Raw genomic sequence first — 12,696 nt, 5'->3', positions numbered from 1 at the left:
CTCAGACCTTGACAAAATCACAAACTGGTTAAACACAAATTTGCTTATGTATCTATATTGTCCACCATTTGTGTTCTCCCTTTCCCCTCATTGTTACCTTCATCCAGATTGGTAGTCTGCATTGATGCTAATCTTGATTGCTAATCTGTGGTGATGCTCACCACAACAGTCAGGAGGTGTGTCTGATGTATAAACGACGAATGTGGCCATCATTGATTAGATATTTATCGGTGTGCCATCTTGATGAGGGCAAATAAGCCCGAAATCTGGATTGGTAGCTCTGTTTGATGTTTAAATGATGTTGACCATATAATCTTTGTCTGTTTGGCAGTCACCGGGCTGAGGCCTCTGTGTTGGAGGTGATGCTTTGGTGTAGGACTGCGTCCAATGGGGATTGGGGGAGTGCTCGTCCCACTCCACATGTTTTGATTGGCATGCCGATTGCATCACGTGCCTTCTGGTTGAATGGTTTGCATTGACAGGAAGAATCGTCTGGGTGGCTGACAGATGGTTGCTCTGTGCAGATTATGCGGTTTTACCATGTGAGACATAATCCACGGCGATGCTCACCATAACAGTCAGGAGGTGTGTGTGTGTGTGTGTGTGTGTGTGTGTGTGTGTGTGTGTGTGTGTGTGTGTGTGTGTGTGTGTGTGTGTGTGTGTGTGTGCGTGCGTGCGTGCGTGCGTGTATACACACACACACACACCTATATGTTGAAAGATTTGCAGCTCAGGATTCATATTGGTAAAAGAAATTTAAAGCCTGAGGTTTCAAGAACAAACTACAGTCAAAGCTCGTTACTATGCCACCTCGCTTCTATGCCACTCTCGCTATTATACCACTTTTGCTCGGTCCCGATAAAATTCAATACAAAATAAATTTACTATGCCACCCCCTACTCTCGCTACCATGCCACTACTGTGCGACTGTTAAAAGGCACGAGTCATGAAAAAATCTGTATTGCGCAGTGCTCGATTATCACACTCACGTCCAAAGGCGAAGCGACGAACTACAGTCCAGCTGCGCACAACATAACTCAATACGTACGCGCATAGTCAGACTGTCAAAACACGCGATTCTTCTCCCCGATGCCAGCCACAACAAGCCAATCACAACACGCACAACGAGACACAAAAAAGCGCGAGCACACACACAGACACGCAGGCACACGTACAACAGTGACATCATTTTTTTTCAAATTCAGCCCATAATGTCAGCTCAGAAACGCAAGCGAACCGACTTTACGCTGAAGGAGAAGAAGGAGATCATCGATGCCGCGAAGAAGGAGCCGAATCAGTCCAAGTTGGCCAGGGAGATTAGCAAGAAATGGGGCGTCGAAGTTAAGAGAACCACCGTGAAGGGCATTCTCAGCAAGAAGGATGCAATCGAGGCTGCAATCAAAGCTGGATTTCCATCGAAGCGCATGAAGTTGACGCAGGCTCACGACCCGAAGCTTGATGAGGGAGTGCTCATGTGGCTGAAGCAATCAAGAGGACAGAATCTGCCTGTCAGCGGCGATCTGATCAAGGAGAAGGCGATGAAACTGGCCGAGCTGATGCACATCCCAGACTTCATGGCGAGCACGGTTGGTTGGGCAATTTCAAGAAGCGCCACGGCATCACGTTCAAGACAGTGCAGGGCGAAGCTGGATCGGTGGATTCGCAATCCCTTCTTGAGTGGCAACAACAGATTCTCCGGCCCTTACTCGGGCAGTTCTCTGCAGACGACCTCTTCAACCTAGACGAGACTGGACTCTTCTGGCAGCTGCTTCCGAACAAGACCATGGCTTTCAGGGGAGAGCGGTGTACTGGAGGAAAGAAAAGCAAGCAAAGGATCACTCTTCTGGTTGGGGCAAACATGAGCGGCAGCGAGAAGTTCCCTCTTCTGGTGATTGGCAACTCCAAGAAACCCCGTGCCTTCAAGAACAAAGAGATCCCGGTCAAGTACAAGGCGAACTCGAAGGCGTGGATGACGGCGGAGCTTTTCGAGGAGATGTTGCGTGCGTGGGACGGACGACTCGGCCAGCAGGGACGCAGAGTGCTGGTCTGTCTCGATAACTTCTCTGGCCACCCTCCCGAGCTCGAGCTGAACAACATCCAACTGGTCTTCTTCCCACCCAACACGACAGCCAATTCGCAACCAATGGATCAGGGAATCATAGAGAACCTCAAGCGCCACTACAGGAAGCTCCTGCTGTGCCACCGGCTTGAGGCCATAGACGAGGGAAAGGAGTTCAAGTTCACGTTGCTCGATGCTCTACACGTCGCCCGGCGTGCTTGGGAGCAGGTCGGCAAGTTGACGATCAGGAACTGTTTCGCGAAGGCCAAGTTCATCGAAGAGGAGATCCAAACTGAGCCACAGGATGCGGAGCTGTCCGACATCTGGGAAGCTCTGCCTGCCGAGGAAAAGATGCACGAGAACGAGGAGATCGAGCTGTCTGACTTTCTTGAAGCCGACGAGCACCTCGCGACTGGCGGGTATTTCACGCTGGAGGAGATTGCGGAGGAGATTCTGCGCAGTGAGGAGCCGGTGGAAAGCGAAGATGGCAGGGTAACTGTCGAGGAGGAAATCGTTCCGTTCGAGGAAGCCCAGCGCACTTGTAGCACCGTCCGGAAGTTCATGCAGCAGAGAAGCGGGAAGCCCGGTGTGATGCAAGCGTGCGATCGGCTAGACAACGAGATCCGCCGAAAGAAGATGCGCCAGCCGACGATTCTTGAAAGCTTTGTGTGTCGTGAATTTCTCACCATGCCATATGTTAGTGTGTGAACTCTGTTAGTGTGTGTATGTTCTCCGTTCGCTTAGCTTATACAACAATCGTGCCTTTTACTTGCTGGAATAAATTTTGTCTAAAGATTAACTACAGATGGGTAACTTGAGAAAATAAGGCCGTTTTTACAAAATCTCGTTACTATGCCACTCTCGCTACTATGCCACTTTTGCTCGGTCCCGACGGGTGGCATAGTAACGAGCTTTCACTGTAGTTCTCTTCCTCAGAGGCTTTGAGAGGGGCATGGTGATAATACTGTTAAGTTCTGTTAGGGACAGTTTACATCATGGATTGGTCCAAGTCCTCACCAATCACAAGGCTTCCCTGCAATTGAATGACTCTGCTGTTTGTGTTGACGTTGTAATTGATTGCTTTGTGCTTTGTATGTGGGATGCAAGTCAATGTGTCGGTTGATGGAGTTTTCACAGGAGTACCATGCATCGATAATCTCACGGTTCACCCTTAATGATCCTATGCCAAGGATCGCTGTCTGATCTCATGATAACGTGTGTGTGTGTGTGTGTGTGTGTTGCTTTTGTGTGTGTGTGTGTGTATGTGTGTGTGTGTGTGTGTGTGTGTGTGTGTGTGTGTGTGTGTGTGTGTGTGTGTGTGTGTGTGTGTGTGTTGCTTTTGTGTGTGTGTGTGTGTATGTGTCGCAACCAAGAACAACTTGTCTTGTCACTATACAGCACGTTGCTGTTCAGTTAGCCCTGTGGCTTAGCGTTTGCACATTTGGTCAATGTATTTGGCATCACAATCTTAACATGGGATGCTATATATGATGTCACTTTTGTCAAATTTGTTGACAAGGTCCTTCGGCTTTGACAGCTGTGCTCATAAGGATCATTAAGGGTGAACCATGAGATAATTGAGGCCTCGAACTCCTGTGAAAGCTCCATCAACCGACACACTGCCTTTCCCATTCCCTCCCCTCGTGCTTCCTTCCCATTCACGACTCTCACACTGCCTCCCCCTCCCCATCCCCTCCCACTGGCTCCACCTCCCCTCATGCTGCCTTTCATCCTTCCCCTCCGCAATTTTCCTCCCAAACCCCCTCCTCCACTGTGCAACTCTCCAGAGGTCCAGCAGAGGAAGGGGTGTCAAAGAATGTGCGAATTGGAGAAATGACAGCTTTTTTGTTTTTGAAGTCAGGACTTCTGCTCAGATCAATTCCGCAATTCATCTCAGGTGAAGAGATTCTGGAGCTTTTCGTGTGTGTGGAAATGAAATAAAGGCATGAGCACTGGCACGGCTTTTTCTACGATTGAAGGAAAACACCCTTCCCTCCCAAAACCCCTGCACCTCCCATGGACCTCTCTAGGCGGTGTACGGGCATTGTTTAGTTTAACCTGTTTGAACATGCTGTTTTGACATACCCAATTTTGTTCAATCCTGTACCAATGCTGGCATAATGGGACCATCCCCTCCAATCCCCTCTCCCCCCCGGCTGCTTTCCCTCAAGTCCCCCCTATCAAACGCATGTCCGGAACACCCCCTACCCTCCCCACTACCTCTACCCCCGCTTTCTCCCATCCTCCTCTATCCTTTCCCTCTCCCTTTCTCCTTCATTCTCCCTCCTCCCCCGCTTCAAATCACGGTCAGTGAAGCGACCAGTTGTGTGTGTGTGTGTGTGTGTGTGTGTGTGTGTGTGTGTGTGTGTGTGTGTGTGTGTGTGTGTGTGTGTGTGTGTGTGTGTGTTCCCTCCCTGGTGGCCTAGTAGATATACTAATGGCCTGATAGACAGCTCGCTGTCACTGCAGAGCTGAATGCCACCTTCTGTGATGCTGGAGAGTATTTTGTGTCTGCCTTCATGTCCTCTCATCATCTGTTTGTTGACTTACAAATCTCTGCTAAGCTGTTGTGAATTTAAGTCGCAGACAAACTTCCTCTTTTTATTGCCTTATTCTCTAGAGTTCTTATTAATCATGCTTCTTTCTACTTCTCTGTCTCAAGAAGTCGCCCTTTTCGTATATGAAATGCAGCTTCTGATTCATTTGGTCTTTTCCATGGGTACACGGCCTGAAGAAATAAAAGATTGATTTTTATGTGAAAAAGAGAAGAAAAAAATACAATTCTGGTCATTGAATCAATGATGAATTGTATTTAGAATTGGGATTGTATGTCACAGTTGCCAACAACAGTCCATGTCGTGATAAAAACTAGTGTGATATGGCATTATAAAAAGTAGTGCTATAACATTTTGGTTGGATGACGTGAAATATTTCACACCTGCACCCTCTTGCATGCCAGAACCACATCGGTTTGTCATGTTCTCTAACATCCAAGCAAAAAATTTTGATCAAACAGTCAATTTCGTGCAAATAGAATTAGGGATTACGGTCAATATATTGTAATAGATATGTACATATGCAGTATATCACGTGAATGTTTAGCACAGCAATTTACGTTCCTTGTCCCGAGGTAGAGGGTGGAGGGAGGTGGGAGGCTGCAGAGATAAAAGCCAGAATTTCTTTCGATTCAAATTTTTTGCCATTTTGTATGATTTCTGGAACATATCCATTCAAATTGATGAGAGTTCTGCTGTATATGCAAGTTGTAAATATAAGATGTTGATATGATTACAATGGATCAAGTTCAATTGGGAAATTGTGAGTTCAGTACATGTATTGTATAATATTATTAAATTGATACTTTCACTTAAAGAATAGGTATGAACCGGACCAAATTTCTGACTTCCTTGTCTAAGTTTACTTGCATGTTTTTCATTGCATTTCAAAATAACCGGCCATGTATTCACACTCTTCTCTGTCCTTCACAGTGTATTCCAGCACAGTAACGAGAACAAGATGAACTGCGACAACTTGTCCATTTGCTTCTGGCCCACCCTCATGAAGCCAAACTTTACGGATATGGCATCCATCACTGCTACGCTTGTCGGCCGAACACCCATCCAGCCGTTCATCCAGTACTGCCCAGTCCTTTTCCTCAAAGAGCCAGGACTCCACGCGGCCTCTCCATTACAACCAATCAATTCGACGATCGGCCCCCCTGAAGCTTGTCTCATTGACCTCATTGGGTCTCCACCCCCACCACCTCCTACCAAACACTCTCCCCTCTCTCATCAGCAAGACTTGCTTTGATCATGTCTATATTTTGTATGAGACTCCTTTTGCGTGTCCTTCGTGTTGAGCTGGAACTATCTCTGTAGCTTTGCTTGGTTTTAGTTGACAGATGGAATGCCTAATAAGTGACTGTAGGTCCAATGTGTTTCTTTTTTTGGCTCTGGTCTCTTTAGAGAGAGGGACATGAAAAGATTCCCACAGGTCCTGGTTTTGAGGAGCTCAAAAAGACATGCTTTGGTTGGTGTAGTTGTATACCAGGACAGATTGTTCATCTGTCTGAACAGTTTGCAGTGCCTGCTGTTCATCACCGCATCCTTGTTGCCTGGAGCTGCAGGCCCTGCCAATCCAATGGAAACCCTCTGAACAAATACATGGTTATTTTCTCGTCTTGACCATATTTCCTGGTTTGTGATGTTCTTCGACTCTGCAGTTGTTCTTGTTTGGCCATTGCCAAAATGACGTTTACTGACATTTTGCCTTTCATCACAATATGCCACTTGAGTTGATTAATTAGCACTTGACAACCGTGTTCAAAATTTCAAGTACTTGTATCGAAAAATGCTTTGATGCTCTTTTCCTCCATTACAAGGACTATTTGAGCTATGTCAAGAAAAAAAGGAAAACAACATTTGCTTGGAAATCTTATGAGGATGCATTGTTGGATTCCAAGTTAGTTTCTTGCAAAAGGATATGTTCAAACATGTCGGTTGTATGGTGTGGATTTTGGCAGACCCATTGCAGTGCTAATGTTGTACTTGTATTCTACTGGTATTCTGGGCACAGTTTCCGCACTGCGTTTGTGATTATATTACTGTGATGGCCGGATGAATTTCTGACACATTCCAGGTGAATTACATCAACATTCTCCTCCTGCATGATTGAATTACTGCATGTAATGAAATCTTGAGAGGTTTTGTTTGCAGAGGGAACCAAAATCTTTGTAATAAAAAAATAAATAAATACATGTTGACATTAATTATGTAGAGGTTTGAAATGTTCAACCATCAAACAATTTGCTACCCGCGCAATCGCGCACTCTATTTCTGTAATCGTCCGTCCAAAGCGAAGCTTGCCGTCTCGGTCTTGGTAATATACATGCCTGTGTCTTGCACGGCATCTACACCGCCATCCATGTGTTGCCCTGCCCAGCGAGTAAGATGCCTCAAATTGCTGTCGTGCCAAAATGGAGAGAATGAGAGAAAGTTTTGTTCAAGTTCTATTTGTTTTGTCATAATTTTATAAATACACCTTTTGTTCCCACAGCGTTTCAAAATTGACCTGCTGCGCTTATGACCGCAGGCTCTTTCCAGCCGTCTTTCAGCCTGCCCTTCGCTTTGTCACTTAAACTGGAGCTTACATTCTCTGCTCATGTCCTCTCAAAAATTCAGCTGTGGTTCATTGTGGCACTAAGAAGCTTTGCGTTTCAGGTTTGTAGATAGCGCCACCCACTGAATTAATAACGGTTTTTTTTTTTTGATGGCAAGCAACTATTACAAACAAGTTGTTTTGTTGATATTTCAAAACCAGTAGTGTTTTGTGGCTATGACCAAATTAATTTTTATCAACTATTGTATTTAAAGGGCTCTGCTTAGCTTGGCATTTATTTTCCTGTTGAACGTAAAGTTTTGTGTGATGTTCGATGTCTGCATTTCCATTTTGGTCCCATTTATTAGCTTTATCTTTTGTACCATCAAATCTTCTCATCTCACAGTACATGCCTTATTTAAATGTACATTATGAGGACATGTTTGTTTATACAAGAACTAAGTTAGTCTTGCACTTACAAACTGTTGCAACTTTTTGATGAATTGTCCCGTTGGCCATTTGTTTATTCTTCATTTGGAGTATTGGATGCAGTTCTTACATTTTGAGCTTTGCTCTGTTTTTGTTTTTTTTGTATTTTATTTTAATTTTCAATTAAACATCAACCATTTTCTGTTTTTATTATTATTATTATTATTATTATTATTATTATTATTATTATTATTATTACTTTTTCTTTTCCTTTACTCAAATACTTGATCTTGAAGATGATTTTTTTTTCCTCTTAACATCCTTTGTGCTCTCTCTATGACTGTGTCCATTTGTACAACCCGATGCAGCTTCATTTGATGATCAGACGGGTCTGTGTTCTGAGTTTTGTTCGTGCTACAATGTGGTTGACGTTGCATGAAGAGTCGAATTACTTCAATGAAATGGTCCACTTGGTTTATCTGAGCTCTGTGTACAAGTGTTAAGCTTTCGCTGCAAAGACTTATGCCGAAGTTACTTGAAACGATGATTTTGTCAACATTTCCTTCAGCATAGCTTATTTATGTGCATTTTTGGACACGTTATGTTATTCAGACGTTTTCCTTGTAAAAGTTCCCTATTTAATCGACAAGCTTTGTATGTTGTGTGACTATGTAATATTAGTTGGTGGCTAAGTGAATTTATTCTGTGCCAGTAAAGCCCATGGCTTCTGTATTACAATATTTATGTTGTCATTTGAGTATTGAACATTTAAGATTGGACTACCCAAGAGCAATAGAATTGTGACAATGGTATGTGTGGGTCTCCCTTTTGGCCTGGTGGCAGCAATGCTGTTGTGTATATAAAATACAAATTATCCGATTACATATAAACATTTTGGACCATTTTTCTGATGTACATTTTAACCAAGGCTTTATGATGTTTTGTGTCATATACAGCCATACTTGTTGTTTAAAAAAAAAAACTTTAATTAATTTGTCATGCGATCTTTTTCCAGCTTGCTGTACAATAAAACGATATGTTTATGGTTGGTTGCTTTGCCTGTTATTGAGCTTCCAAGCTGGAGCCTTCTTGTTCTTGTGGGATGGTTATTGTCTCGTTTCTGCCAAACTTTTTTATGCTTCCGCAGCCAAAGGATGGAGGCATTATCTTTTTGGGTAGTCCATCTGTGCGTTCATCCGACCGTCCATTTATCATTTTGTTTTTTTTGTCACCAGGATAACATGTGAAACACTGAAGTGATTTCAACCAAACCTGGCACAAGTACGAACTATAATACAAAGATGAACTGATTAGATTTTGGGTTGAAAAGTGGAAGGTAGAAGTTTCCTTGTAGAAGGTAGAATTCTAAAACTACAAAGTTTCTTGTTGGAAGGACCCAACTTGATTGAATTGAACAATTGTGTTCAATCTGATTGAATTGGCATTGGCAGTGGAGTCCCACAGGGAAGTTTTCTCAGTCCCCAGTTTTTTGTTTTATCTCTGTCAATGACTTGCTGACTGACATAACTCCATCCAGATTTACGCTGATGTTACAAAGATCTGTGGGGATGTCACAATGCTAGCAGACTCAAGATTATTGCAGGAGGACCTTGACAGAGCTGTAAGATGGGTAGATACTTGGCAACTTTCATTCAATCCAGCCAAATGTAAGGTCATGCACATTGGCAAAGGAAACTGGAATGCAACGTATTACTTCAAAGGTGAAGAACAACAAGTTACACAGGAAGAGAAGGACCATGGGGTTGTAATAGACATTGAACTAACCTTTCATAGCCATGTCACACTATCTATCAACAAGGCCAATCAGATGTTGGGTCTTATCAAGAGGACCTTTTCCAGCTTCACCAAGGAAACTTTCCCACCCTTCAACTCTATGGTCCATCCTCTCCTCGAATACGGAAATGTAACTTGGCATCCAATATTTAAAGCAGATGCCGATAAGATGGAGAGTGACAAAGCCAGTACCAGAACTCGGTCAACTCCCACATCAAGAAAGACTCAAACAACTGGATATGTTCTCCCTTCATTACAGGTGACAATGAGGAGACTTGATTGAAGTCTACAAGATCATCAAAGGCTTGGTAGCCAATGATCCCAAGCACTTATTTGTTCCAGCGATATATCAGGCAACTTGGGGACATACTCTGATGTTGTTTAAGGAGAGGAGTTATATGGTTCGGTGAAAGAACTGTTTCAGTCAGAGTAATTCAGAAATGGAATAGCCTTCGCTAACTGCACCATAGTTAGTGGTGACTGCACTGTCACTTAAAATATTTAAGAGCAGGTTGGACAAACATTGGTCCTCTCACTTTGTTTTACCCTGACTACCCAACAAACACACACCCCGCAAAAAATTATGTTCAAGTAGTTGTGACATATACCAACCCAAATGTTGGTATATGTCACAACTGAAGATTTAACAGGACTCCCTTTTACTTCGATATAATGATTATGAAGAGGTCAAAATATTAATGTGATGTATTCTTCAATTGAAAATCATTACCATGATCGATTATATAAAAGGAGCTCAGTGTCGGTGTGCCTGCGTCCGTCTGTCCGTCCCTGTCTGCTGACGTCCGGCCGGTAACAACAATTATCTTGCAGGGGATACCACTAATCAAGCTATAACGGTACCCCGTACCCGCACTATGATCGACATCTTTTTATAAATCTGCAAACAGGATGATATAGTTAAGGAAGGTGAGGATAGATGGGCCAGTTCAATTTACATTAAAACAAAAACTCTTCCTCCTTCATCGTTCTCTTCACTTTTTAGAAGGTGAGTCTCATTCAATCCCGTTTCAGAAAACGCTGATTGTATACCGCCTTTAAAAGCATCACAAAGCAGGTCACTCCACTTGCAACACACGTGAGAATAGGATATGAAAAATAATCAGATATTTCAATAATTTATTTTTCACAATTTTCAAAGGGTGAAAGTTAATTTATTATTATTATTATTATTATTATTATTTTTTTTTTTCGCAATTACGCAAATATTGGTACATATTCCCATCAGTGAAGTGACGGGTCTTACATTCTAGTAACTCATAAACCACAGAGGGGATTTCAACCAAATTTGGAAAACGTGGACGGCAATACAAAGATTAACCAATTCAATTATGGGTTCATCAGCTCAAAGGTCAAAGGCCATGTGACCATTGAAAATCATTTCGCAGACCATGACTCCAGGAATAAGCACTTGATGTTGTCTCTTCGACCTCTCTCTCTTTTTCTCTCGTGACCATTTTTGTGTACAGAGTCAAGGCTCATGGAAGAGCTGGAACACAGAACGGACCAGGACGCAATTCATAATAAAAGGAACTGCAGAAAGAGAAGGGGGGGAATACCAACAGCAGGGCCGAGGGAGAAAATAGACAGGCAAACAAGGGATGCGGATAACAATGAGGTTTAGGGAAGAATGCAGTGGGTCGATAAGATGGACACAGAAGCAAAAACTCTTTTTTTATTTTTTAGGGGAGTGGTGGTTTAACAAGTGAATAAAGGATCATGGTTTTTGACGGGGTGGGGAGATGATCGGAGTTGGTGGTGAATTGGGATCGGAGTTGTCTTGAAGACTGGAAAGGAAGAATGAGATTGAAGATAACATGGAAATTGGTTCTGCAGGCAAGGAAAAAGAGGAACAAATGAGTGGAGGCAAGCAGCGAGTCTGGATTTTTGGAGTTTCATGAAAAGGGGGTTGTTGGTGGACATTTTTTAGTACATGTATTGTACTAAAATATAATTGTGACATGCATTTACACATATATATGGACTTGATCAGCAAGTTTGCAGAAACATGAGTTGGGGGCGAGGGCAAAGGACAGAGAGGCCAGAGGGTGCAGGACCAGAAAGGAAGTGGAAGAAGACAGAGAAACCCCCGACCTTTCTGCATTACAAAGTGATTGGCCATTGGACTCAGCTTCATCACGGAAGATTCCAATGACCTTTAATTGAGATCAACCATAACAATGGGGCCACAGGGATATGGTCCACCAGCAAACCCTTTTTAGTGAAACTGTAATGCAGGTGGAGGCATATCCATCAACGTATTTGTAGTTTTTCTGGTTTCATGAATGCTAAATTTGAAGGTTCCTTATGGTTCTTCCCTTCAACCTGAGGTGATATTGTTTGGAAGCCTTGATTATTGCAAACAAGTAATTATTTTAAACAACTTCTCCACCATAGATTGGGGTTGTTTGTTATGGTTAATGTTTTAAATTGTCTCAACTCGCCCACTGGTGGATGGTTGATGCAATTGATGGTCTGTCCTGCTGCTGTAACAAATATGAGAAGACCCTTGAAATCCATTTTGGGTTCTTTCTTTTATGTACAAGGAGATAGCAGTGTAGAGGCAATTGTATTGGAGTATTTTTTGTTTGTAAATGTTTGGCACCTTGCATTTCCAAAATCCCTGGGCTGAAACCTTTACCAAAAACTATGGTGCCAATTTTTATTTTTCGGTTCATTCCATTTTTGGGGTCAAAATTCATTTTTTGAAAAAAATTACATGAATATCGAGAAATATTTCAAAAGAAAATCTTTGAACAGAGCAACTAAAAATGTTCAGCAGTTCAAAATAAATCACAACAAATTAGACGAGATACAACAAAACTTAAAGTTTAGACAATTTTACCAAAATAATTATAATTTATACCTCTTTTTCTACGTGATTACCTCTTAACAGTGTGTACAGAAGGATTAAACAAGAAGAACATGCATTCAATATATATATATATATATTTTTTTTTTTGGGGGGGGATCGAATACCAACCTTAACAATAAATATACACTTCTACAAGTCTGAAGACGACAATGGTTCACGAACGGTATTTGACGATGTAAATTATTTCAGAAGTCAAGGATGAGACAATGTGATAATTTTTGACCAAGTTATAAAAATGATCAACATGATGTGGTACGGGTGACAGGTTATTAGCTGAAAAATGTCAAAAACCCGGTTTCGTTCAACAACTTTCAAAATTTGACCTTTGCAGAACCTTTAAAGGTCACAAAACAATGTTGTGGACATTAAAATAAGGAAACAGGATACGTGCTATAACTTATTGGAGTTAGTTCGGCGAAGAAGG

The 12,696-nt window shown here is 42.5% G+C and overlaps 1 protein-coding gene across 1 annotated transcript in view; it reads left to right on the top strand.

Moving 5' to 3' along the window:
* The window catches only part of LOC147031410 (rho GTPase-activating protein 5-like), an 87,294-nt gene extending 78,664 nt beyond the window's left edge, over positions 1 to 8,630 (top strand). The window contains exon 7 of the mRNA XM_085862648.1: positions 5,548 to 8,630. Within this exon, the coding sequence (XP_085718774.1) occupies positions 5,548 to 5,869 (322 nt within the window). The 3' untranslated portion in view covers positions 5,870 to 8,630. The remainder of the gene's footprint in view (positions 1 to 5,547) is intronic.
* Positions 8,631 to 12,696: the final 4,066 nt, after the last annotated feature.

This window comes from Eptatretus burgeri, chromosome 2 (assembly GCF_056783735.1).
Source record: "Eptatretus burgeri isolate ZD-2024b chromosome 2, Ebu_testis_v1, whole genome shotgun sequence".
NCBI classification, from domain to species: domain Eukaryota; kingdom Metazoa; phylum Chordata; class Myxini; order Myxiniformes; family Myxinidae; genus Eptatretus; species Eptatretus burgeri.
The sequence above is the reverse complement of the archived record's forward strand: the minus strand, read 5'-3'. Positions and strand labels throughout refer to the sequence as shown.